Below are 26847 nucleotides of genomic sequence, written 5' to 3' on the forward strand. Positions count from 1 at the left end.
CATAGGGCCGCCCTGGGTAAAGGACAGTGAAGAGAGGACACAGTGACCCTTCCACACTGGTCTGCTGCTTGATTTTTGTTTGGTTGTCTTGGTTTTTATTTTTATTTTTTATTTTTTTGAGACAGGGTCTCCCTGTAGCCCAGGCTGGCTTAGAACTTGGCGACCTTCCTACCTCAGCTTCCTAAGTGGTGGAATTCCCTAGTGTACCACCATGCTTGGATTCTTGTTGAGTTTTAATCTTTTCTGAATTAGAAGTTTTATTGTGAGCTGCCCCTTGAGGTGATTGGCTTCATATTGCAAATCTCTGTCATTGTGTTTCCCTTTTACTTTTCTGCCATAAACTTGTAAGGTTACTGCAGTTAGATGCAGGAGTCATGTCAGTTTCCATTTACTTTGTATTTACTCTTTTGAGATGCTAAAAGGCTTGGTCCTGCTTGGAAAACCATTGCCCTGTGGATTGTGCATGAAACTGTGCTTCACATGTATTCCTCTGACGTCATCCTGGGCAAGAGTGACAGTTGTGGCCATTTCAAGGCCATTTCTGTATTTTAGATTCTGAAATGACTTGGGAACATTGGAGAAGTGCCAAAAGATAAGCACGGAGTAATTTACCAGGGAAAAGTAAACTACATATGTTAGTTGCTTTTAATTTCTCCTTGGCACCATCAGCATGTGCTCCAGTGGGAGAAGCTTTGCCTAACTCAGCAGTGTCCTGGGTGCCCAGTTAACAGTGCATGAATGAAGAAATAAAGGCTTAGAAGAAATAGACAGATTGCAAAGGACCAGAGAAAAGTATCCGGTATTGCCACAGGTCACAGTAGACCCAGGGTGGCATCATGGAGGGCAAAGCCGCACTTACGGTGGTAGCTAACATGGTCAGTGTAGACTGGTGGAAGAACAAGAGAGCAGGAAGTACAAATTGCTGCACTTGACATAGCAGCTGATGGTTTTCCTATTGTCTGTCCTTTGTAGTTACCATGTCCATCTTTCTCTTACTACCTTACACTCAACTCTTTAACTCCTTTTCCCTTCTCTTTTACTCCTTTCCTTTCATTTTGTCTTCCTCCCTTCTTCCTTCCCTTCCTTCCTTCCTTATCCCCTTTTAAGAGGCCAGAATGTCACATAGCCCAAGGTATTCTTAAAATTCTGGTCCTTCTTGCAGCCACCTCCTAACTGCTGGGATTACAGCTTGCGTGCCCACACCTGGCTTTCCCTTTTCCCTCTTATGCTTGTTCACTAGGTTTCCTATAACATGTTGTCTGTGTCAAAGTTTATTAACTTCAGTACTATTGACATTTTGAGCTTTGAGAGCCTGTATGTTGTAGCACCTTTCTACAGCATAACAATCAAACACTCCACTCCCAATTCGTGATTAAAATTGTCTCCAGGCAAATGTTCCTTGACGCCCGGACCACCCTTGTGGACAACTATGGTTTTAGATGTCTCTTGTTCACTGGAAACTGGAACTGAAAAGCTTATATAAATCTTACTTTAGAATGTATGGTAAAAATATTTAGAATCTATTTTTTAATCAGATTAAGTGTTAATTATATTTCATTTCTCTTTTTTAAAATTCTCATATTTAAGCACAGATATTTTGGAAAAAATCTTGGGGAAAGCCATAATACTGATTAAACAGCTGGAAAACGAGGGCAACGGATGTAGCTAAGTTGGTTTGTTTACTTGCTTAGCATTCAGCAGAGTCTGAGTTCAGTCTCCAGCACCAGTGAGAACTGGGTGTAGTGGTGCACACCTGTGCTTCTATCACTCAAGAGGCGGAGGCAGAAGGGTCAGAAGTTCAGAGTCAGCCTCGGGTACACATGAGACTGGAAGTGGAGGAGAAGATGAATGAATTTCACAGAGGCCATGTGTTTTGGAATTTCCTTCCCTGGGGAAGTTGTTTTTGTTTTGTTTTTTAAGGAATAGATTATCTTATCTCAATTATCTGAGGTGGTTTACTCTGGTCTAGAGTAATTGTCATTATCTCTTCTGTTCTTGAGTGTAACATTGGGTGCTGAAAAGTTAGTTAATCCAGGGCTGGTGAGATGGCTCAGTGGGCAAAGGTGCTTGCCACAAGAGTGCTGACCTGAGTTCCAGCTCTTGGTGAAAAGAGAAAGTTGATTCCTGTAATTTTTCCTCTGCCCTCCATACATGCATTGAGGCACATGTGCACCAACACACACACACACACACACACACACACACACTCACACTCTCTCTCTCTCTCACTCACTCACTCACTCACACGCGCACACACACACAAACAAAAAGAAAAAAATAAGTAGAACTCTTGTCAGTCTAGAAAAGCAGTGAGTGCAAGCTACATATAACATCATGGACTGATGCCTAATTATCAAGATGTGAAATGTGGGCGGTGCTGAAGATGACTTAAGACTGCGGACACTGTGATGGCGAACAGCTGAAAGCACATGCTAACATGCTATGCCTCCCTTCTCAGAGAAGCCCTGACACTACTCCTGGTCTTTGCTATGCCTGGGGTTCCATGTTGTATTTGTATGTACTTGAATGCCTACTGTGTGCAAGGCAAGTCTGCTTACTGTTGACGTCAGCTGACAGGAGGTTTTAATGAGATTAAATGCCAATAGATGTTTTTTTTTTTTAAATTAAATTAAACAAAACAAAAAAACAGTGGCTAGTTAGAAGACCTCCAGATTAAACAAGTCAGAAGGTTTTGCTTTGTGCACTTCAGTTTCCTAGTAGGGGTTAAAGTAGATTATTGCTGAGGGCCATTCTAGTCCCTGTGTTCTACAGCAGTACGATGTTTTCTCTCAGCTCCACCTCATGACATGGTTTAATTTAAAAAAAAAAAAAAAAAAGTTTTGCTCCTGTGGTGTTCTAAGTTTTTAAAGAATCAAGAAGTTGAGAAAAGTTAGGATGCCTGATTTTTTTTTTTTTTCTGCAGAGAGTGTTGTCTAGCCCAGCTGTGTCCTCAGCGTCTGAGGGATTGGGCCTGCCCTGTTAGTCACTGTCTGAGGCATTCTTGACTCTGGGTCCCAGTGTTGTCTGAAAGATTGGTCTCTTGAAATTGCCATCCAAATGAAACAAGGTGTCTCTAGAGATCACAAGTTCGCCATGTAACTCAGTGAAGTGCATGTGAAAAAGAGCTGTCTTCTTATGTTTGAAAGAATCAGAGCTGAGTCCTCTCAGACTTTGGGAGAGGAATCAGTCAGGGTTGCCCGGAGGCTTCCGATAGATAGATAGATAGATAGATAGATAGATAGATAGATGCTTTCCCAGTGAGGAGGGTGCGGCCTGCACTGGCCTCAGCTGAGAGGTCAAAAGCTGGCAACCTGTGGCGAAGACTATTGAATCACGACAAGTGGAATCATTTTGCCTCCGATTATTGCGTTGGTTAAAGTTACCGCTTTAGTTTGTGCTTGCTTGCCTAGTCATGCTATTTGGACAGCTTCAAGGTCTTGGAATTTAAAAACCCATATAGTTATTTTAGATGTTGAGTTCTTCAACAAGGTTTCTCTATGTGGCTGTCCTGGACTGAACTCAAAGAGATCCACCTGACGCTGCCTCTGCCTCTCAAGTGCTAGAATTAAAGACATGAGCTTCTAGACCTAGCTAAGTTACTTATATTCTTTTTTTTTTTTTTTTTAAGATTTATTTATTATTTATGCAGTATTCTGCCCACATGTGTGCCTGCCCACCACAAGAAGGCACCAGATCTCATGACAGGTGGTTGTAAGCCACCACGCGGTTGCTGGGAATTGAACTCAGAACCTTTGGAAGAGCAGACAGTGCTCTTAACCTCTGAGCCATCTCTCCAGCCCGTTACTTATATTCTTAATAGCCAGAGCTAACTGAATACTTTAATGCTTAGTGTATATTTTAAGTTTTGTGTGTCTGTGAATTAATCATATTACATTGCCTTACAACTATTCACTAGGTATTATTGATGTTTGCCTCATGTGATTACAAAATCAGTAGTAGCCTTACAGGCAGTACTGATGGAGATGCTTTTTGTTGTTATTGTTGTTTTTATTTTCATTTGTTTGTCTTCATAGCTAGCCCATGCTGGCCTTGAGCTCACAGCAGCCCTCCATCCTCAGTTGATGAGGTTCCCAGGTCCTGGATGCTACCATACCTGGCTTCCAGTGTCTGTGCATTTTAGGTGCTTCTGACAGTTTCTCTGTTCATCTTCTCCCTTTATTGTTGTTGCTAGTGTTCTTTCTTCTTGTCTTAAATTTTACAGTTATTTCATAAGTAACATCCAAAAACTCTTACAGAATACAAAACGATAGCCAAGGTTAAAATTTCTCTCAACTCTGCTCCAGCTCACCTCTACCTCTATCCTGTGCTCTTCAAATAGAGTGCTCTGGACATCGACTTATGTGTCTTTCAAGGCCTTTTTGCATACTTCCAGATGTATTTGTTTGTTTTGTTTCGAGACAGACAGGTCTCAATATGTAGTAGCCCCAGCTGATCTCAAGTTCAGCTATCCCTGCCTCAGTCTTCTCAGTGCTGAGATCACAGACGTGTGCTGCCATGTACAGCTTTGGGTTTTGCATTTGTGTGTGTGCACACACATGCACTTAAAAAATATAAATTATATACCAGCATTATATTAGTGTTAGTATAATTTTTTTGTAATATGTAGTAGGTAAGGAGCAAAGATATTTCTCAAAGAAAAAGACATGAAACTACTTACAGTGTGAAACCAAAATCAGAAATTCATTGTTGAATTTTGAAAAGATTTGGTTGTTGTGATTTTTGTTTGTTTTGAGACATGGTTTCTCTTTTGTAGTCCTTGGCTGTCCTGGAACTCACTATATAGACCAGACTGGCCTCAAGCTCAGAGAGATCCTCCTGCCTCTGGAAAGGTGGCTTTTAATTGTGCTTTCTTCATTTGTTGCTTAACAACACTGATTTTATTTACCACCCCCACAACAGGTTCTCAGTTTCTCTTTTTAAGACAGAGTCTCATTTAGAGCCCTCGCTGGGCTGGAACTTGCTCTGTAGACAAGACCAGCCTCAAACTTACAGAGATCTTTCTGTCTATGCCTCCCGAGTTCTGAGAAAGAGCCATATTCTCTTTCATTTGCTGTGTGAGAGTAATCTACGTTCTTACCCATTGATTCTTTTTAATTATGTTGTGCTAATCTAAAAGGGAGAGGTTTGTGTTTGTTGTTGTTGTTTCTGAAAAAGAGAATCTGCACATTGATTTGTACTCACTTGAGATTTTCGTGTGACCCACGGAGTTAATGGATCTGTTTCAGTTCCTACCCCAGGGAGGAGGCTCCCTCAGACACACGCCCCACGTGACACGGCTGTCCTGTCATGCTGTGCTGGCTCTCTGCTGCCTTTCAACACGGAGACACATGACCCTGAAACTTGCCCAGCGTGGCTGCTTTTCTTGCAGAGTGAACTCTGCTCTTCTTGTAATGAGCAGTACTAGCCCCCTCCCCACCTCCATCCAGAGAGTGTGCTGCACAGTGTCAGGATTTAAAATGAAACCTTTGTTACAGCCCACGGGGAAAAATGGATTCAGTCCAGCCACAAGCATCACTCCCTGCCATTCCTAGTCTATAGAGAGTTTTAGCAGCTCTGAAGTTTTTTAGAGGAAACAGTTTTTGCTTTGTTTTGTTTTGCTTTGCTTTGTTTTGATTTGGGGCAGGCATTTAAAATGGCATGGGGATGCGGAAAGCAAATGCACGGCATGTTTTGTGCCAGTGAAAATGAGGACAGTTGAGCAGAGGCGAACTGGAGTGTAAACTGTGCTTGACCCGAAGCTGTGGCATGACCTCTGGGCACCACAGGGCCAGCGGTGTGAGTGCCATCCAAAGACAAGGTCTGAAGATGGCCAAGATTCCATAAAACACTGGGGTTGTTTGCTCTGGGAAGGGTGTTGTTCAGTGGTAAAGACTAAGCCTGGGGTGAAGCCCACACCACCTTCTCCAGGTTTTGAGAAGGAGTCCTGTCTTGGCTTTCCAGAAAGCTATTTATTAATCCAGCCTAGAGCTGTTCCCCACTGCACCCTCAATGTACCACAAGCAATTTGATGGGGGTGGGGTGGGGGGTGGTAAAAGATACTTTGCTGACCACGAATTGTTCAGCATAGCCCTAAGGCCTGTGTGCCTGGTTTCTCTCTCTAGCACCAAGTTTGAGTTTGCTTTTTATTTCAGAGGATTTCAGCTGTGGTTTACTCCTGTTGCCAAAGGAGCTCCAGGCATGCACCACTGTTTAGGATCCAGTGGCCGCATTTGGCAAGCATTGGTTTGAATGACCTCTCCTTAGGAGCCCTAGGTCACTGGCTGGATTTCTGCCTCCCTACATTACAGGCTCTTCCTGTATTGGGAGTGGCAGTTGGCCAGAGCATTGTATTTCCACTGGCCTGAAGACATACAGACCGTGATGAGCAGAGGCTTGTGAGCGGGAGGGTAGCAGCACAGGGAAGACTGGAAACAGACTATTGGGGCCCCTAGGTATGGGGTCCTTCAAAGGGAATTTGGGGACCCATGGGTGGGCAGTGAGTGTGATAGTACCTGAGAAGGCAGAGCAATATCTTTTTCTTTTTTCTTTTTTTTTTTTCCTTGCCCCGAGACACAGTTTCTCTGTGTAGCCCTGACTGTCCTCGACTCACTTCCTAGACCAGGCTGGCCCCAAAGTCACAGAGATCCGCCTGCCTCTGCCTCCCAGAGTGCTAGGATTATAGGTGTGCGCCACCATGACCAGCTCAGAGTGATGTCTTAAGTCCTTTCCTTCCTTGCTGTGTATCCTTGCCTGACTTTGAACTTGAGATCATCCTGCCACAGCCACTTAAGTGCTGAGTTAATAGGCATGAGCCACCATGTTTTGTTTCTGAAGTAATTCTTTCAATAAAGACTCTTTTATGTCATGAGACTCCTTTTATAAAGTATAGTTTTCATATAGGAGACTTTTAGGGACAGTGTGGACTTTAGAACTTAATGGAAGTTTGTTTACTATTTAGAAAATCAGTCTCAAAGAGAAACTCTTATGCCAGTATGAATCCATTTAATATTGGGGGTTAAGAAATAGCCTTCCAAAGTGTAATAACTTACAGCTATTTATCCACTAATTGAGTCGTTTTTCATCTCCAAACTTTGAACACTTTGTTCCCTTCTATTTGTGCAAAACTGTGGGATAAGTAGCAAAGAAATGTCCTAGGTATTAGCTGTCCGCTTGGGGGAGGGGAGTTGCTTTTCCAAGTGATTTTAAGGATATGCCTCAATAATGGGCTCCGTGTATCTGTAGGATGGAGACATTCCCTGCAGTGGCTGAGAAGGTCCTTAAGGAGTTCCAAGTATTGCTGCAGCATAGCCCATCTCCTATTGGAAGTACCCGTATGCTGCAGCTTATGACCATCAACATGTTTGCTGTACATAACTCCCAGTTAAAAGGTAAGGACAATTGAGTGTTTCCATCTAGGCAAAGTTGAATTCAATATCTTTCCTGTGCTACTTTCTCCCTGCCCCACCTTCACGCACACAGCCACACAGCCCTCCCCACTAGTGCTTCTTAGATCTTTATTGTTGTCTCTGAATTTTGTAAGACTCTCTAGTGCTTGGGTGGGATAAAAGGAGAGATTCACGAGTGTAAAGTTTAATTTAAAAATCCAGAGATGCTGTTGCACATCTGGCCACAGTGAAGGCAGCAGCAAGGCCTCTTAGAGGCTGCAGACCCAGTGTTTCTCCCCAGGGAGAGGCATTGCTGAAATGTTTCATTCCAGAGACCGTATGCTTGGCAGGGATTGGGAGTTGCTGTTTCTGGACTCGTGTACCCTGTTTGTTCAATATGGAAAAGTCTAGTTCCCTATGGGATATCCCTTATGGGACCCTGCCAGAGAGTAGGAACAGAGAATTGATGAGCTTTGGTGACTCAAATCTGGAAGCACAAAAACTACCAGGCCCAGAATTTGGCTAGTGTACTGGTATGCATTCTGAAGTGTTTTTCTGAAAGATTGTTTTGTTTTGTTTGTTTTTTTGTTTTTTTGTTTTTTAATGGGGAGGGAAGGAGGGAAGAGCAGATTGGCAGGGTTTTAAAATGCCCTGATGACGATGTCACGTTTGAAAGATGTTTCTAGGATTCCTTCCCACCCACCCCACCCCCAATCTCCCGCCCTATATCTCTCGTAGGTAAGGCTGGTGTGGCTTGCCTTGATAGAAATACGTAGTTTCAGTGACATTATTTTGTGTTTCTTTATAACATGTTGCCGAGGAGTCATTCCAGAGCGTCAACAAAGAATGTTTGGTCAGATTCTTATCTGCAGTGCCAGGAAGTAGGAATTGCCCCATGGAGACTATGTCATAAAGCAGAGCTAGTGTTTCTGGACAGTGCCACTGGCTCTTTGGTTTTACCTTTCCTCAGATTTCTTCTCTCACCCAGCAGTCAGTCTTTTTCCCTTTGTGACTGTATCAGGATTTATGCTCACCTTGCTGCTGTGGCAAACTTCCCTAGCGAGTGAGAGTGCCACACTTTCCCTACAGACATGGGTTCCTTGGGATTTGAGGTGCTTCTTAGCTGGTATGTCTGGGTTTTCAATCATATCTGAATCCTGGAAGACTTTTTCCCATTAGGCTGACTGATAGAGCATCCAGAATGTTCAGCAGTGGGCAAGATGCAGAGGCTTAGAATTAGAAGCCTTTCTCAACTCTGTCAATTTTTTTTTTTTTTTTTTTTTTTTTTTTTTTTTTTGGGTTTTTCGAGACAGGGTTTCTCTGTGTAGCCTTGGCCATCCTGGACTCATTTTGTAGACCAGGCTGGCCTCGAACTCACAGCGATCCGCCTGCCTCTGCCTCCCGAGTGCTGGGATTAAAGGCGTGCGCCACCATGCCCGGCTCAACTCTGTCAATTACTGCTGAGGTGACTGCTAAGTGGGGCTGCAAGAAGGCCTGGAGCCTTGCAGGGCAGCACTGGTTTCTAAGAAGAAGGAAATAAAGTTTGTGAAGTGCTGCCTTGGTGAGGCTGTGCAGTCCTAAATGGAGGGAAATTTTGCTACCAATTTTACTACTCTCAGGGTATGGTGGCACACAGCTTACAGAGATTCTGGCCAGCCAGAGTTACATCGTGACGCTGTCTGCTCGCTGGGCTCTGGAAGTAGGACCTCCAGTTGCCCCTGTATTCATTTTCTGCTCTCCTACCCAAACCACGCACTGCCGTGTGCACTGGAGAGCTGGGGCACATAGTTTAGCAACAGATGACCTATGACCTCTGTCGGTGTGAATGTAAAGCGCCTGTTTTTTGCCGCGTCTGCTCTGTGGGAAGGACTGGACTTTGCATAGACTACCAGTGAGTCTTTTTCTTGTAGCTGTTGGGTAAAGGTTAAGAAAATATAGGTGACTGCTGGGTGCAGTGATGCACACCTCTAATCCCAGCACTCAGGAAGGCAGAGCTAGACGGATTGTTATGAGTTTGAGGCCCGCCTAATCTACAAAACCAGTCCAGGACAGCCAAGGCTACACAGATAAACCCTGGAGAGGAGCAGGGGAGGGGATGGACAAATACGGGTGAGGATAGAGGACGACCATTACATATTTAAGGCTAAGATACTTTTGTAGGACTTTTCTGTAGCTGGTCATAAGGTGGATCCTCAGTCAGGAATGACAAAGGCCTGTGGCCCCACTCCCTGTACTGCCCTTGCCCTGGCTCTCACCTCCATGAGGCAAGAGGAGCCTGAGCTGAGGTGGTCACAGGCTCCCAGGGTGGTTCAGGGAAAAACAGCCCAGGCCACAGGATATAACACTCAACTGGGACACAGAGCTCTGCGGACGTGCTGCCAAGTACCCGGTGTGCAGCTGAGGCGGCCATCCAGACCCCACTGTGTGGGCTGCCATTGGGAGAGGGGTGAGCAGAGCACTCAGCAGGGCTGGTTGGTGGGAAGATGCACTTTTCCATTTCCCAGCACATGAGTCATCTTCTCTGGGCCCCTGTGCTGTGCTTGCACGGACAGTGGCAAGAAGGGGGTGTTGTGGCTGAGTAGCAGCATCTGTCCCGGGGGTGGGGAGAGAGAGGGCTGGGGAGGGTAACGATTTAAACCCTTCACTAATCAGCAGCACTTTGAATCACATTTTTATGAGTAAGGAAGCGATAAATCAAGCTCTGTGTGTTCAGCCCCCAAGTCCTGTCAGCTGGTGCCCTTCTAACGGGTTCTCTCCCGGCCAGTCTGCAGGCTGTCACAGTCACCACCCAGCCACACGTCCCTGGCTGTCTGAAACCAGGAAACAGGGCCTGATGCAGCCTGGCCTCCCAGGTGCTCGGGGTCCACGGTGATTTGGCAGTCATTGCAAGTTACAGAACATCTGGACCATCATTTTTCTCTCCATTCCCTCTTGGATGTGTTCTTCTGGGTGGGTGTTTGCATATGTCAGTTCCTGGACTCTGTGGAGAAGAACATTCCAGCCTGAAGCAGAGGTGATCTTGTAGCCCACAAGAAAGTTAGATCCTTTGTCGGTGCCAGAGCCAACTCCATAAGTGTGTGGTCAGGATCATGCTTTGGAGAGCAACAGAGATGTCCTTCCTTAAAAAGTATGTCCTTTGCTGGTGGCCTCTAATGCAACAATGCGGTCATGGATCGTTTTTGTTTTCAGTGTTCCCTTTGTGATAACTTTTCACATCAGTAGGCCAGGGGTGGAAATGACATGGCTGCTAACACTTTATTGGGTTTACTTTTCAAATACGCTCTTATTACAGACCTGGAATATTTTAAAGCTTTGGATATGGTAGCAGACAAAATAGAGGGGTGAAAGTGTGTGGTGGAGAGAGTGGTGCCCTTTCCCTTTTTCTGCAGTAGGATTTGGGGAGACTGACTTCCTTGATCGTGAGTCCTGTATAAGATCCTACTTCGTGGCATTGTAGTTAGCTTAGAATCCTGGTGCTCTGTGTGAGATGGTTGGAGACAGATACACTTGACGTCAGAGCAGGGATATTTAGGTGTTCTGGCTCAAGGCTGGCGTTCTGTTGTTAGACACAGGTATCTGTCTGTTGACTGCATGAGTAAGGGAGGCCATGGCTCTAGGAAAGTTGTATTATTTTCCTGGCCAGTATCCAAAGTTGGTGGCTGAATAGGTGGTTCCTGGAGTGATATCACAGTGCCTATGGCATTCCAGGTCTGAAAGGAGAAAGAGCTGCCTTTGTGTGCCTCAGTATTAACACTTTAGCAGCTGTCTGGGTGGCTGATAAGAGGATACATGGTAAACTGTTGAACGAAACCACAAGTACTCCAAGAACTTAAATTAAAAAAAAAAAAATATGTGTGTGTGTATAATTTAAGGAAATAAAACTAGTTTCTTGAAGATGAATGACTTAAGCAACATTTGTGGTAGGGCATCATGGAATCCTTTTTGCACCCCCATTTGTGCCCAATTTGCTCCAATCTGGACTTCCCCTCATTGCCCTCGCCCTTTGCAAAGATATGTTTTATAATTTTTGGAATAAAAACCATCGCAGGCACACTGTTTTATTTTACTGTATTATTGGATTATATTTCCTATAAATCACTGCATGTTGCTCACTGGCCACCACTGGAATAACTTCCCTTTCTGTGCCCTGACCTTTGCATTTCCCGTCTCTACCAGTTCATCGAGTGTCTCCACTGCAGCCCTGCAGAAGAGGGCGCCGAGAGATGCTGCCTGTGTATGCGGTTATGTTGCTTTCGCTGAGGGAATGTGGAGGCTTAGAATGGAGGTGGAGCTAGCCTGGCTTCATTTCATGACCCTTCCTATTTGCGATTGCTTTGGTTTCTGTTTTTTGAGACCGCATCTCACTTTGTAGCCCAGGATGATCTCAAAAAAATACTTGGCCTCACCTCCTGGGTACTAAGATGACAGGTAAGCACCACGTCACCTAGCATATACATGCCTCATGGTATTAATATTCCTGAGTTGCAGGAGATAGAGGAAGTGCTACATGGGTGTCTTGGGGGAATTGGGAACTGCAGCTGCCTACCTGGGACTAACTAACTAGCTGGCACGAACTTCTTCAAGCCATTAATTACATATAGGAGTTGACTCTAGTTGAAAAGTTCCTTTCACAGTCAGAATTTGTCTTTCAGCATATAGCATCCCTAAGACTTTAGGAAGAGCAGTTTGTTCTCTCTGCCGAATCACTTCTAAGTCTTTACTCAAGCAGAATGTATGAAGTGTCTAATCCTCTACATGACATAACAGTTGTACGAAGGAAATGCACCTTTCATAAGGGTTAGACTGGAGTTGCGCTGTGTAAGCTGTCCCTCATTCCCTCTCCTCTCGCTGTTGCTAGGGAGCCCTTGGCTCTTCCTCAGTAAGAGCCGTGAGTAGGTGAGTTCTCTAATAGCACCACTGGCTGTCGTTTCCACAACCCCTCAAGGTAGAGTAAATTAACAGAAAGAAAGCCAGCGTGGCCAGCAAATTCTGTGGGTAGGAAGGTCAGAATGGGTTAGCCTTGGGAAGGCAGGCTGGAGGTGGCCTCTTGCCACCAGGCTGCTTAGGCAGAGTGCTTTCCCTTGACAGTCTGATGGTGCTTGTCGCTGAAGTTCCTGGAAAAGAATAGTGAAAGTAGACATGTCAAGGGACTTACCTACTTTCCCAGTTTGAAATTCCAGTGTCTTTCTTGTTTTCAGAATGAAGCTACTGCTTTAGACTAAGGACAGAGAAACAGTAGTGAAAAGATTTGAGAAAATTTTGCCAATAAAATTTTAAAAATTACTCTTAGCCTATCTGTTAAGGAAACAGCCTTTGTTTACTTGAGGACAGCAGTGTGGTTTGGTACCACTTCCCATTGTTAGTGATGAAGCTAAGTGGGTCTTGTTACCATTTTATTGCTTCTCAATTTGGCATTTTTTTTTCCCTCTGCCTGGAAAGACTTACACTAAAGAAGAAATACTGTTTAGGGGAATTTTGGCAGCAGGATTTGCTACCTACCTACCTACCTACTTTCCTTCCTTCCTTCCCTCCTTCCTTCCTTCCTTCCTTTCTTTCTTTCTTTTTCTTCTTTCTCTTTCTTTCTTTGTCCTGGAACTAGCTCTGTAGACCAGGCTGGCCTCAAACTCACAGAGATCCACCTGCCTCTGCCTTCCAAGTGCTGGGATTAAAGGCGTGCGCCACCACTGCCCAGCTTCACCTTTTCCATTCTTTTCCCCATTTATTTACTTACTTATTTTTCAATGTTGGCACTCAAATTTAGGGCCTAGCACATCTAGGTAAACACTTTATCACTGAGTCAAATTCCTAGCCCAAATCTGTATTTAAAGCTTGAGTCATTAGACTTTTCAATAGGCCTAAATTTCTTTATTAGAAATACATAAAGGCCTATTTCAAGAGGAAAAAATTGAAGTTTAATTTATAGTTTACATAAGAACTGTATGTTTTTTGAGACAGGGTTTCTCTGTGTAAAAGCTCTAACTGTCTTGGAACTCACTCTGTGGACCAGGCTGGCCTTGAACTCACAGAGATCCACCTGCCTCTGCCTCCCAAGTGCTGGGATTAAAGGCATGCGCCACCACCGCCTAGCATAAGTACTATATTTTGTATATGCCATACACTATATTTTGATAATATTTGCCCCCATTCTTCCAAGTTCCACCCTACCTTCATACTCACCCAACCTTATGTCTTTTTTTTTTCTTATGCCTTTTTATTGCTTATGTTTGTTTGTTTTTTGAGGGTTTCTCAGTGTAGCCTTGGCTGTCCTGAAACTGTAGACCAGGCTGGCCTCAAACTCACAGAGATGTACCTGCTTCTGCCTCTTGAGTGCTGGGAATGCATATATGCCACCACTTTTTTTTTTTTTAAATAACCCATTGAATCTGATTTGTACTGCCCATGTACCCCTGGGTGTGGGGCTATCCACTGAGCCTGATGGAACTACCAAGCAACATACCCTTAAAGAAAATTGAGTCTCTATCCCTCAGAAACTGGTACTGTACATGGCTTCTTGATACTTAGGAGCTGGGACTTGTAAATCCCTTCTCCCTCCAAGCTAGAATGTTGACTAGTTTGGTCCTTTACAGGTCTTGTGAGTTCAAGAGCCCAGTAGTTCTGTAATGTCCAGAAGATACTGTTGTGCTCTAATCATCTCTGACCCCTTATTCAAATTTCCCCCCTCCCCACCTCTTCCTTAATGATTCCTGTGCCTTGGCAGGGCATGTGATAGAGATGTCCTATTTGTGACTGAGCACTCACCGACAGTATCCTCTGCTCTTTGGCCAGACGTGCGTTTCTGTGTTACCCCACAGTGCACAAAGAGTCACGAACGAGATCTATACTAATCTGTGTCTGTTTAGCTGAGAAACAGTAGTAGGTTCACCCCATGGGCCTGGAATTCCCCCAGCTATGAGTTGTTGGCCACATTTTTAGTATCAGGAAGTTGTTTTCTCCTGTGGAATAGACCTTAAGTTCAATCAGAAAGTGATTGGTTACCCCTATAGCATTTCTGCCACTGTCGCACCAGTGGGCACATCTTGCCCTGCCTCTTTTATTCTTATCTCAATTACAAGGTTTGTGGCTGGTTAAAGTTGTTGATGACTTCCCTCAAACTCCAACCAGACTGTATAACACCTTCCAGTACCATGAAAGCTAGCCAGGAAGAAGAGAACTTTCTAACTATTACCAATTTCATTTCTCTGTATCCTGTGAACAGTGTGTGTAGCAGTAGGGCCTCACATTCAGTTATGGTTGGCAAACAAGAGCAATGGTAATTGGCCTGAATTATTCTGGAGGGAGGGTGTCTCAGGACCCTCTGATCAACTCAAAAAGAGGTATCCAACACCTGCCACTGGCCTTTGCATTTGGCAGCTTGTAGCTTCTGGAATGAGCATAATCTGCAATGTAGGATAACTTCAATTCAACTGTTTTATTTGAATTGGGGGGTGGGGGTGGGGAGTGTCACCTCCCTCATCCTCCCATTACTCCTCCTTCCCCTTCACAGCACCTGTGTTCTGCTGTCCTCTCTCTTTTAAGATCCTTTTCTACCTCCCCATCGATGGTTCCTTTCTAGTTTCCTGGAGTCTACAGGTACTCCCAAACTAAACAAACAGATCTAGAGATTCAAAGCTAAGATCCATATGTGAGTGAGAACACACAGCATTTGTCTTTCTGGGTTTAGGTTTCCTTACTTAGTAAAAATGTTTCTAAGCTCCATTAATTTACATGGAAATTTTGTAATTTCAATTTTTCTTTACAGCTGAATCCAATTCCATTGTATGTAGGTACCACATTTCATTATCAGTTCATCAGCTGATGAGCATCTAAGCTGTTTCCATGTCCTAAGTTTTATGAATAGAGCAGTGATGAATATAGGTGAGAATGTGTCTCTGTAGTAGGAAAATGAGCCCCTTGGGCACATGCCTAGGAGCCGTCTACCTGGGTTATATGGTAGGTCTATTTCTAGCTTTTTGAGGGACTGCCATACTGATTTTCATAATGGCTGTATCAGTTTCAATTTACATGAACACTGCATTCATTGCTGCCCATGTTGCTGCCAACATGTGTTACCTTTTATTTTGTTTTATGGGACAGGGTCTCACCATGTCATCCTGGCTGGCCTGGAACTCACTGTATAGACTACGCTGGCTTTGAACTCAGAGTTCTTGCCTCAGCTTCCCCAGTGTTAGGATTAAAGGTGTGGGCTACTGTGCTCAACTAATTCTTTCTTTTTCTGAAGATTTACTTTTATTTTATATGTGTTTCGCCTGTGTGTATGACTGTCTACCACATGCCCGAAGTGCCAAGGAGTCCAGAATGGGGCATTGAATTCTCTGGAACCCTGTACTGTGGGTGCTGGCAACTGAACCCAAGTCCTCTGCAAGAGCAACAAGTGCTTTTAACCACAGAGTCATTTCTCCAGCTCCAGCTTTCATTTTCTTATTATTAACCATTCTGACTGGAGTAACATGAAATCTTTTTTGTTTGTTTGTTTTTTGTCTTTTGAAAAGGTTTCTCAGTATATCTTTAGCTGTCCTGTACTCACTTTATAGACCAGGCTGGTCTCAAGATCCTCCTGCCTCTGCCTCCCTGAGTGCTGGAATTACAAATGTGCACCACTACACATGTATTATAAGATGAAATCTTTAAGTAGTTTGTATTTCCTTGATGACTATGGGTGGTGAACAGACATGTTGAACATATATACCCAAGTAACTAGTTAATCATTACAAGATACAGAACAGGCAGGTGTGGTGGCACACACCTTTAATCCCAGCACTTGGGAGACAGAGGCAGGCGGATCTCTGTGACTTTGAGGCCAGCCTGGACTACAGAGTGAGCTCCAGGACAGCCAGGTCTTCACAGAGAAACACTGTTTGGAAAAACAAAACAAAACAAAAAACCCAAAATGATCTGAGTTCCCACTGTTGCTGAGTAAGGTCAAATATCTGTTCCTTGGGCGAGAGAGATAGCTCATTGGTTGAGAGCACTGGCTGCTCTTTCAGAGGACCCAGGCAGCTCGCATCTGTCTGTAACTCCTGTTCCAGGGCATTTAACACTCTCATACAGACATACATGTAGTCAAAACACCAATGCACATAGCATAAAAATAAACAAATTATAAAAGAAATATTTGAGCCAGGTACAGTGGCTCACACTTGTAATCTCAGCACTCAGGGAGGCAAAGGCAGGTGGATATCTGAGCTTGAGGCCAGCCTGGTCTACAAAGCAAGCCTAGGAGAGCCAAGGCTACACAGAGAAACCCTGTCTTGAAAAAAGATATGTCCAAATATATATGTCCAACATATATATTTATGTGATTCTTTATTTTTTTAAAGTAGCTCATGCTTTTCATGTAAAAACAAAACAAACAAACAAAAACTTAGTAACTCCTACAAGCTGTCCTCTGACCTCTACAGATGTACCAAGGCATGTACATTCTCTTCAAAATGAGTAAATACATGTAAAAAGCAAAAAGCAAAAAACTTTGGATCTAGTGGTTTGTCTAGGTTTGGGTTTTATTTTTTTGCTGGGAATTTGATGAATTTCATGTGTCTTTTAAATTTTTGTCTTTCAGTCTTGGGAAATTCCTAGTCCTTCCCATTGAACAACACATCCACATTAGACTTGTTTTTCTGTTGTCTTTGATGTTTTTTTCTTTCTTTTTTAAAGATTTACTTATTTATTATGTGCACAATGTTGTGTCTACATGTACATCTGCAGGCCAGTGGAGGGCACTAGATCACATTACAGATGGTTGTGAGCCACCATGTGGTTGCTGGGACCTTTGGAAGAGCAGTCAGTGCTCTTAACCTCTGAGCCATCTCTCCAGCCCCCCGCCCCCCGTTCTTTGATATTTCTTAACACTTTGTCTCCACCATCCCCCTCTTTCTTTTCGTTTATCAAACTTTCCCTTAACTATATTTAATCTGTTGTTAAATACGCTCCATTGAAAGTTTTAGTATCTTTAGGCTTTTGTTATATGCTTTGATTTTTCTGTATAATTTCTTGTTCTCTGAGCATACTTGTAAGCTTAGTCTCTTATTTCTTTGAATATTTTAAGCGTGCTTAATTTAGAGATTATAGTAGGTAATGGGATGCTTTAGATACAGCCCTGTCGAACCCTAGCCTTATGCCACACATTAGCTTCTTTTCTTGTTTTTGTGCCTACAAAGCTTTGGAAACCAAAGTTCAACTCCATAAGGTTGCACACATTTTCTGAGGCCAAAGATTGTTTGAATGACCCTACTTACTTTATTTAATCTTTAAAAGAGTCTGTTTTAGGGCTAGCAAGATGCCTTACCAGATAAAAGTAGTTACAACCAAGCCTGACAACCTAAATTCAGTCCTCAGGTCCCACATGGGTGGTGGGAAGAGAGAACTAACTCCCCACAGTTGTCCTTTGAGCCCCACACCTCCTCTACCCCACACCTCCTCTACCCCACACACTAAATAAACACATGTAGTATAAATGTTGTGAAAAGGGGGCTGGAGAGATGGTTCAGCGTTAAAAGCACTGTCTGCTCTTCCAAAGGTCCTGAGTTCAATTCCCAGCAACCACATGGTAACTCACAACCATCTATAATGAGATTGGATGCCCTCTTCTGGTGTGCATGTGTACATGCAGACAGAACACTGTATACATAATAAATAAATAAATCTTTTTAAAAAAATGTTGCGAAAAGATTCTTGTCTGTAGTTTTTTTTCTTCCTCCCTTCCTTTCTTTTTTTTCTTAAGGATTTATTATGTATATGGTGTTCTTCCTGTCTACCAGACGAGAGCACTTGATCTCATTATATACGGTTATGAGCCACCATGTGGTTGCTGGGAATTGAACTCAGGACCTCTGGAAGAGCAGCCGATGCTCTCAACCTATGAGCCATCTCTCCAGCCCTGAGTCAGGTGTTTTTCAAGATAGGGTTTCTCTGTGTAGCTCTGGCTGTCTGGAACTTGTAGACCAGGCTGGTCTCAAACTCAGAGATCCGATTGCCTGTGCCCACAGAGTGCTGGGATTAAAGGAGAGTGCCACTATCCCAGCCATCATCAGTGCTTTCTAAGATTTTGGAAGTAATTTTTCCTGATAGTTTGTTGTATTGCGAGAGTGGTTCTGGGTATTTAGTTTACCATAAAAAATGCTACAATTCCTTTCCACTTTACTTTTCTTTGTTTTGTTTAGTTTGCTTTTTAATCATAAGTTCTGAGTGTAGCACAGGCTGATCTAGACTCAGTCAGCCTGCTGAATGCTGGGATGACAGGCGTGGACTCCACCCCTGGCTCTGTGGGTAACATCAGGCTTCAGCTTCTGCCTCTTCAGCGCCAGCTTCAAGTACTGTGACTGGAGCACGCAGACGCAGGGGCCGAGGTGCCTAGCTTCCTCTGCCCTGCTCCAGCTTCTGCCTGTTTGTATTCTTGGCTTATGGCAGCTGAAATGATCAGGTTCGTAATTTTAGTTTTCTCCAGAAGTGTTTGGTGTAGAGGACACTTGCTCTGAGAGCTAATTGGATGAGGAAAAAAGGTACTGGAAAGCAAGGGAGAAGCCTACAGCTGAAGTGATGGATATCATTTACTGCCAAGAGAGTGTGAGCTAGCGATCTGGAAAAGAGGGCTCTCTTGTTTCAGCCACATTACATTGCATATCTGGTGAACCCTATTGGCCCATAAAATCCTTCCCATTAGTCAGGGTACTCTGTGCTTTTGTTCTTGACTGCTGCTGTTCTTAGAGCTGTTGGTTGCTTGCATGTCTCAATTTCCTTTTTAGAAGGCAGACAGTCATATGTTTTGGAATGTATACAGTAATTGGAGCTTTTTAGCTTGGTTAAGTCCTCCCTTCAGATCTAAGACTCCCATTTTAAAGCTTGTGTTCAGAAAATGCCCGTGTGATTCCTTGCCCCAAGTGCCAGCAGCAGATGCAGCAGTTGACACGCTGCTGGGAGTCCAACTGCTGGGCAGCTTTCTAAACTCCAGACACGTGCTGTTCACACTTTGGCTTCTGAGGGAAAGAGCAGTGGTTAAAAGAGAGGAGGGGCTAGCAGGGGACCAGAGGGGGAAAGCTCTCATAATGCCTGCCCATGGCTGAAGGCTGTGTCAGCTTTCTTCCTCTCTTCTCCAGCTGGCGTTGGTAGGGTAGAGTAAATCACCACAGAGTGATTATGAGCTGAACTCGCTGGAGACTTCTGTGAGACACATCTGTGACATCACCTTGTTATCACTGTCTGTTCTGCATAACCTCTTTTCACCTCTCCCCTGGGAGAGGGTGATGCCCAGAATTCATGTCAGGGCAGTGAGCACAGGGAACTGTTTGGTAACCATTATTTTTGAGATGCCTGCTAAGAGTACACAGCCAGGCCATTGCTACATTCTTCAAGACTTCTTAGTGGAAGGGGAAAAACCTTCAATGCAAACGTGGCCTGATTATCCATTGTGGTTAAATCTTTTTTTTTTTTTTTTTAAGTGAAATCCAGAAAGTTTTGGAACTTTTTTTTGGGGGGGGGGGGAATTGGTTTTTTGAGACAATGTTTCTCTGTGTAGCCCTGGCTGTCCTGGACATGCTTTGTAGACCAGGCTGGCCTCGAACTCACAGCAATCTACCTCCCTAAGTTCTGGGATTACAGCAGTGTGCTACCACACCTGGCATAGTTTTGAAACTTTAAAAAAAAAAATCTTTATTTAGGTATTTTATTTTATGCATGAATACTTTTGCCTGCATGCATGTATATGCACGGTTTGTGGGCCTGGTGCAGGCGGAGGTCAGAAGAGGCTCCAGATCCCCTGAAACTGAAATTATAGATGGTTATAAACTGCCATGTGAGTGCTAGGAGTCAAACCCAGGTCCTCTGGAAGAGCAGTCAGTGCAGTGGATAAGACATTTCTTCAGCCCCTTAAAAATGTTATTGTATTTATTGAGTGTGTGTATATGCATGTGTGTGTGCACATGCCCAAATGTACTACAGTACATATAGAGGATGGAAAACAACTTGTAGAAGTCAGCTCTCTCCTTCTACCATGTGTGTTTGCGGAATTAAAACTTAGGTCCTCAGGCTTGGTCTCAGACACCTTCCCCTATCCCCATGTCATTCTCACTGGTGCGCCCCTCTTCCTTCTAAGCACAGGCACACAGCACATGTGCACATGTGACTCTTTTAAAAGGATCAGACCATGTCACTGTTCAAAGTCTCTATCTGTCTATTTCATTTACAGTGGCAGCCTATTGACAAGGACTTCCTGTGAGGACTTTGCTTTACTTCCAGCTGTTTTGCAATTTTTTTTTTTACCCTATTCACTTCTGTTTTCTCCCTTTTTATTTGCTCATCTGTAGCCATATTGGTCTTCTTGCAGGTCCTCTGAGAAGCTGGAGACTCTTCGACCTTCAGGCTTTTTCATTACTGTTTTCACTACTTGGAATAGTATGTCCAGCTGAGTGGTGAACCTCTTTCTCTGTAGTCTGTCTAATGTGAAGCCTCCTGTTTCCTGCTTCCGCACCACACTCCTGCTCTCCCTGCCCTGCTCCCCTGTGTTGCAGATGGTAAAGAATCTGCACTTTCCTGTGTGTATTTGTATTCTTCTCTCTACTACTGTGCGAGAACATGAGTGTCCTGCATGTAGTGTCTTTGTTTGTATTTGTTTATTTGTTTGTTTTGACCTGGTGTCTTCAGGAAAGAATTGAACATCTAGAGCAGTGGCTGGCTCATTGTAAGTTTTCAGTGAATGCATATGATGGCAAGTCAAACACTTGGTTTGTTAGTAACCTAGTCTGAGCAATGAAAGTCGAGTGACATTTGCTTGCTGATCATTATCTTTTCTAAATTTTTTAACCTTTATTTTAATATTGTGTGTATGGGTGTTTGCCTGCATGCATATCATGTGTGCCTGGTACCCATGGAAGCCAGAAGAGGTGCTGGATCTGCTAGGATTGGAGTTACATATGGCTATAAGCCATTGTGTATGTAGGTGCTAGGAATCAACCTGGGTGCTCTGAAGAGCAGCCAGTGCTCTTAACAACTGAACCATCTTTCAAGCCCCTTGCTCACTGGGTTTTCACTAATTATATTACTGTTACTTTCTTTTTGTGGGGTTTGTTAAGGTTAATTTCCTTAAAAAATAATTTCTAGTTACATGTTTTACATCCTGAAATTTAATTAAAATACATTAAGTGTGCATTGGTACTTGCCAGTAATCATGGAGCCAGTATCTTTGGGGCTTTGGAAAGTGAAATTTCCTCAGAAAAGTGCAAGTCCTTTCTTATCTAGTCTCTTAAGATTTTAATCTTTTGCTATCATATTTACCTGCCTGATTCTTTAATATCTTCTTCTGTGTTCAGTTATTGTATTTATACTGTTACCTTAGAGCATTTCTATCCCATTTACATAAACTAGGTAACTTAAAAAATAATGTGCAGGACTGAAAAAGATAACGTGGAAGATACTTCTTTTTTGTTGTTCTTGTTTTTGGAGACAGGGTTTCTCTGTGTAGCCTTGCCTCTCCTGGAACTCACTCTATAGACCAGGCTGACCTCCATCCTCCTGCCCCTGGCTCCCTGAGTGCTGGAATTAAAGGTGTGAGCCCCATCGCCTGGCTGTGGAAGACACTTCTAAGCCGACTACGACGACAACGACGACGTCGACGGCGACTTCTTCTTCTTCTTCTTCTTCTCCTTCTCCTTCTCCTTCTCCTTCTCCTTCTCCTTCTCCTTCTCCTTCTCCTTCTTCTTCTTCTTCTTCTTCTTCTTCTTCCTCCTCCTCCTCCTCCTCCTCCTCCTCCTCTTCCTCCTCTTCCTCTTCCTTCTCCTCCTCCTCCTCCTCTTTTTTTTTTTTTTTTGTGACAGGGTCTCTCTGTGTATCCTTGGCTGTCCTGGACTCTCTTTGTAGACCAGGCTGGCCTTGAACTCACAGCGATCCACCTGCCTCTGCCTCCTGAGTGCTGGGATTAAAGGCGTGCGCCACCACACCCGGCCCCCTAAGCCAACTTCTTAACGTTGATTTTTTTTTTGGTTTTGTGTATGTATATTCAAGGTACTGAGTATAAAATGTTTGGTTGTGCTGTCTTTCATTTCTTACGAGTATTCAAGGTGTAAATTCTCCGTTTGTGATATTGTTTGTTTATTGGAGACAGCGTCACTCTTTGTAGTCTAGTCTGGCCTTAGATTTCTTCTTAGCTGCCTAAGTGCTGAGATTATAGACATATGCCTCCATGGAAAGAATTGTAATTAACATCTTTGTACATAAAATTTGTTTGCATTTGTTTTTTATTAGAATATTCACTTATTTAAATTTTTTTGGAGACAGGGTCTCTATACATGCCCATGCTGTCCTGCAACTCAAGGTGGCCTTACAGAAGATGCACCTATACTGTGATTAAAGGCATGCCCTATCATGCTCAGCTAAAATACTTATTAGTTTTTTAATATGCTTGCCTTTTCCACAGAACTTTATTTTGTACACTTCTCTAGGATTTAACTATATTATCTTCAAATTTGAAGCAGCATTATTTCTCCTCCTTTTACTTAAAATTTTTTTCATAATGTATTTTGATCATATTTTTCCTCTTTTCCAACTCCTCTCATATCCTTCTTATCTCCTTACCGACCCAACTTCATGTATGTTCTCACTCTCTCAAAAACCAAGCCAGGTGTATTAGTTCCTCACGCCTGTAATCCTAGCACTCGGGAGACAGAGGCAGGCGAATCGCTGTGAGTTCGAGGCCAGCCTGGTCTACAAAGTGAGTCCAGGACAACGAAAGCTACCCTGTTTAGATAAACCAAACCAAACCAAAGCAAAAATACAAAAATTAAAGCGCGCGCGCGCGCGCGCGCACACACACACACACACAAAAGGCCACAAGAAAATATGAGTTCATTTTGTGTTGGCCAGGTACTCCTAGGCATGGGCCCTCTTAGAGTGTGGCTGATATACACTCCATTGGAAAAACACTGATTTTCCCTTTGCTGTCTGATATCAATTTTAAATAGCTTCCTGATTAGAGGTGAGATCCTGTGTCTACTTCTTTCTCTTACTGCTAGGACTCTTTATCTGCCTTGAACCTGTGTAAGTCTGTGGCTGATGCCTCAGGTTCTGTGTATGTGCACCACTCCTGTTGTGTCTAGAAGATAATGTTTTCTTGGAGTCATCCACCATCTCTGCCTCAAGTTTTTCTGCCTGCTCTTCTATGCAGATCCCTGAGTCTTGAGGGGAGGGCTCTGATAAAGACATTCCCTTTAAGATTGAAGTTTCCACATCTTTCACTTCTTACTCTCTGCATATTGTCCAGTTGTGGGTCTCTGTTTTAATAACTATGTACTGCAAAAATCTGTTTCTCTGATAAGGGTTCAGCGAAGAAGTGATTTATGCGTATAGGGATATGTCATTATAAGTCATTTTATGGCTATTTTCTGTTAGCAGAATGATAGCGTTAGGTTTTCCTCTAGGTCCATGACCTATCTAGTTTCAGGTCCTTGGCCACATTAGCAGTGTCAGATATGGGATCCATGTCAAAATCAAATCAAAACCCAATTTAAAAAAGTGATTGGTTACTCCTATAACATTTATGCCACTGTTGTGCCCGTATATCCTGCAGGCAATTCGTTGTTGTAGCGTATAGGGTTTGTAATTGGGTGATATTGATAATTACCATTTTCCTTTGGTGTCATTTAGAGCACCTTCCAGCACCATGAATGCTAGTCAGTAGGCTGGAGCGTCTAGTGGAGACCTAGTTCACCATGTCCATGTTTGATGACGTAGGTGCTGACTTCAGGAGTAGGCCATACCAACAGCAGCCAGCAGCCATGCCAGCAGCCTGTGGTGTTTGATGGGGACCTCTTTGGCCAGCAACCCAGCAACATACAAGTCATTCCAGGAGCTGGAGGTTTTATTTGTAGCATCAGCTGTCTAGTTGGGGCATTGATTCCACCATTATGTGGTAACTTCTTTTTTGTTGTTGGCTTTGTTTGTTTGCTTGCTTTGTTTTTTAAGACAGGTTTCTCTGGGTGGCCCTGGCTGACCTGGACATGATTTGTAGACCAGGCTGGCTTCAAAGTCACAGAGATCCTCCTGCCTCTGCCTTGTGAGTGCTGGGATTAAAGGCCACCGCGCCAGGCTCACTTCTTTAAGTTCTTCTCATATGATGTATATATGTAAAGAGCCTTCTGCAGTAATAGGGTTATATATGGACCTTCAAAAGCCTTTAGTGCTAGTTCCCTCTCCATAATTCCTCTTCTACCTGGCTCTCCTTCACTCCCTCCTCGTACTAACCCTCCTAGCCTAGTTTCCCTTTATCTCTCCCTTCCCTGGGAGGTTCTCTCCTGCCCATGCCCCTTACCAGGTCCCTAACCCGTAGTTACTCTGATTAGAGCTCACATATTAAAAGCTTAAAAGCTAACATCCACATGTAAGAGAAAACATGCATTATTTGTCTTTTTGGATTTGGGTTACCTCAGATTTTTTTTTTATGCCTCCATTTACCCTCAGATTTTATTTTTCTCAACAGCTGCATAGTATTGCATTGTTTAAACGTGCCACATTATTATTATCCATTTGCCAGTTGCTTACTATCTAAGTTGTTTCCAGTTTCTGGCTCTCTTCATACTGAGTAGCAATGAGCATGGAGGAGCAAGAATCTCTACAGTGGGATGTCGTGTCGTTTGGGTTTGTGCCCAAGAGTGGTATAGCTAGGGTCTTGTAGTAGATGCATTCCCAGCTTCCTGAGGAACCTCACACTGTTTTCATAGTGGCTGTTGGACTTTTAAAACAGAGTCTCATTCTGTACTTGTGGTTAACATCATGCCTTCCTCTCTCAAATACTGGGATTACAGGTCTGAGCTACCACATCCAGCTAGAATATATTTTTTCTAGAAGTTCAGTTGTTGGGTTAAAAGATTTGAAGTTTATCAACATTTCTGATACATGATGCTAGGTTACATCTTAACATCTTATTTATTTATTTGGTTATTTGTTTGTTTGTTTATTTATTTATTTATTTATTATGTGTACAGTGCTCTGCCTGCATGTACACCTGCAGGCCAGAAGAGGGCATCAGATCTCATTATAGATGGTTGTGAGCCACCATGTGGTTTCTGGGAATTGAACTCAGGACGTCTGGAAGGGCAGTCAGGGCTCTTAACCTTTGAGGCATCTTTACAGTCCACTACATTACTTTCTTAGATGCAATACTAGTTTAAGCTTTTGGAGGATGGAATCCCAGAGAATGACCCTAGGGCCTTTTATATGTTAAGTGCATTACTACTGAGCTACATTCCTAGCCCTTTTCAATTTTTTCATTTCTCTAACTTGCCCAGCCTGATCTAGAATTTGTGATCCTCTTGCCTCAGTTTCCTTAGTAGCTGGGATTACAGATTGCACCATCACACCTGGCCAGTTTCTGGTTTTGTGTTTTGAGAGGAGGATGCTCTCTTTTAGCTGAGGCTGGCTCCCAACTTGCTGTGTAACTGACATGTAAGCCACTATGCCCGGCTCTCTGAAGTGCTGGGGCCTGAGCTTCATGCGTATTAGGCAAGCACTCTGCTAACTGAGCTACACCTCCAGCACCAGTATACACTTTTTTGTTTTGTCTTGGTGTCAGTGTTTTATGTTTTCTTAGCTGGCCTGGATCTCTCTATCCAGATGAGGATGAGCTTGACCTCCTGACTCTCCTGAGGTTTGCTCTTGACTTGTGTGTCCTGGTATTGAAGTTGGGGCCTCATGCACACCAGACAAGCACTCTGCCAAGTAGGTTACACTTGCTCCCAGTTGACATTTTGTTTTATTTTACTTTATTCTATGTGTGAGTGATAGGCCTGCATATACTGGGTGGGCTTAATTGTATCAGATTCCCTAGAGTTGGAGTTAAGGAAGACTGTAAGCTACTCTGTGGGATTTAGAGACAGTGCTCTTAACCACTAAGCCGTCTTCAGCTCTCAGGTTTTTAAAAATTTTAACAGCAATGTTTAAAGAAGTCCAAAGACTACTTTCCTTGTTTGTTTGTTTGTGTGTGTGTGTGCTTGTCTGTTTTTTTTTTTTTTTTTTTTGTTCCAGGCAGGGTTTTTCTGTGTATCCCTGGCTGTCCTAGAACTCTCTAGACCAGGCTGGCTTTGAACTCAGAGATTGGCCTGCTTCTGCCTCCTGTGTACTGGGATTAAAGGTGTACGTCACCTCTGCCTGGCTTAAACACTACTTTCTTATGAATAGAGAGCATTTTGATTTTTATAGTGTTTTTCTAATGTGGGTCTTCATATATTTGTTGAAAAAAGATATAAGAAAACTTATCCTTTCTTTGAAAACAGAACCTATGTGTTAGAGTAGTTTCTAGTTCATAGTAAAACTGAACAGACGGTGCAGAGACCTACAACCTCCTCCACTGTCAAACACCCCACACCAAAGTGATTATGTGCAGTCACTTTTAGTGGGACATATTGCCTCAAGTTTGTAGTTTATATTCCTGTTCACTGTTGTACACTATATGTTTGTTTTTGAC

General features: G+C 43.3%; 1 protein-coding gene across 1 annotated transcript in view; it reads left to right on the forward strand.

The window, feature by feature from the left end:
* The window catches only part of Smg6 (SMG6 nonsense mediated mRNA decay factor), a 236533-nt gene that overhangs the window by 60197 nt on the left and 149489 nt on the right, over nt 1–26847 (forward strand). Inside the window, exon 10 of the mRNA XM_051157931.1 lies at nt 7243–7388. Within this exon, the coding sequence (XP_051013888.1) occupies nt 7243–7388 (146 nt within the window). The remainder of the gene's footprint in view (nt 1–7242; nt 7389–26847) is intronic.

Source organism: Acomys russatus, chromosome 16 (genome assembly GCF_903995435.1).
Source record: "Acomys russatus chromosome 16, mAcoRus1.1, whole genome shotgun sequence".
In the NCBI taxonomy this organism is placed as follows: Eukaryota; Metazoa; Chordata; class Mammalia; order Rodentia; family Muridae; genus Acomys; species Acomys russatus.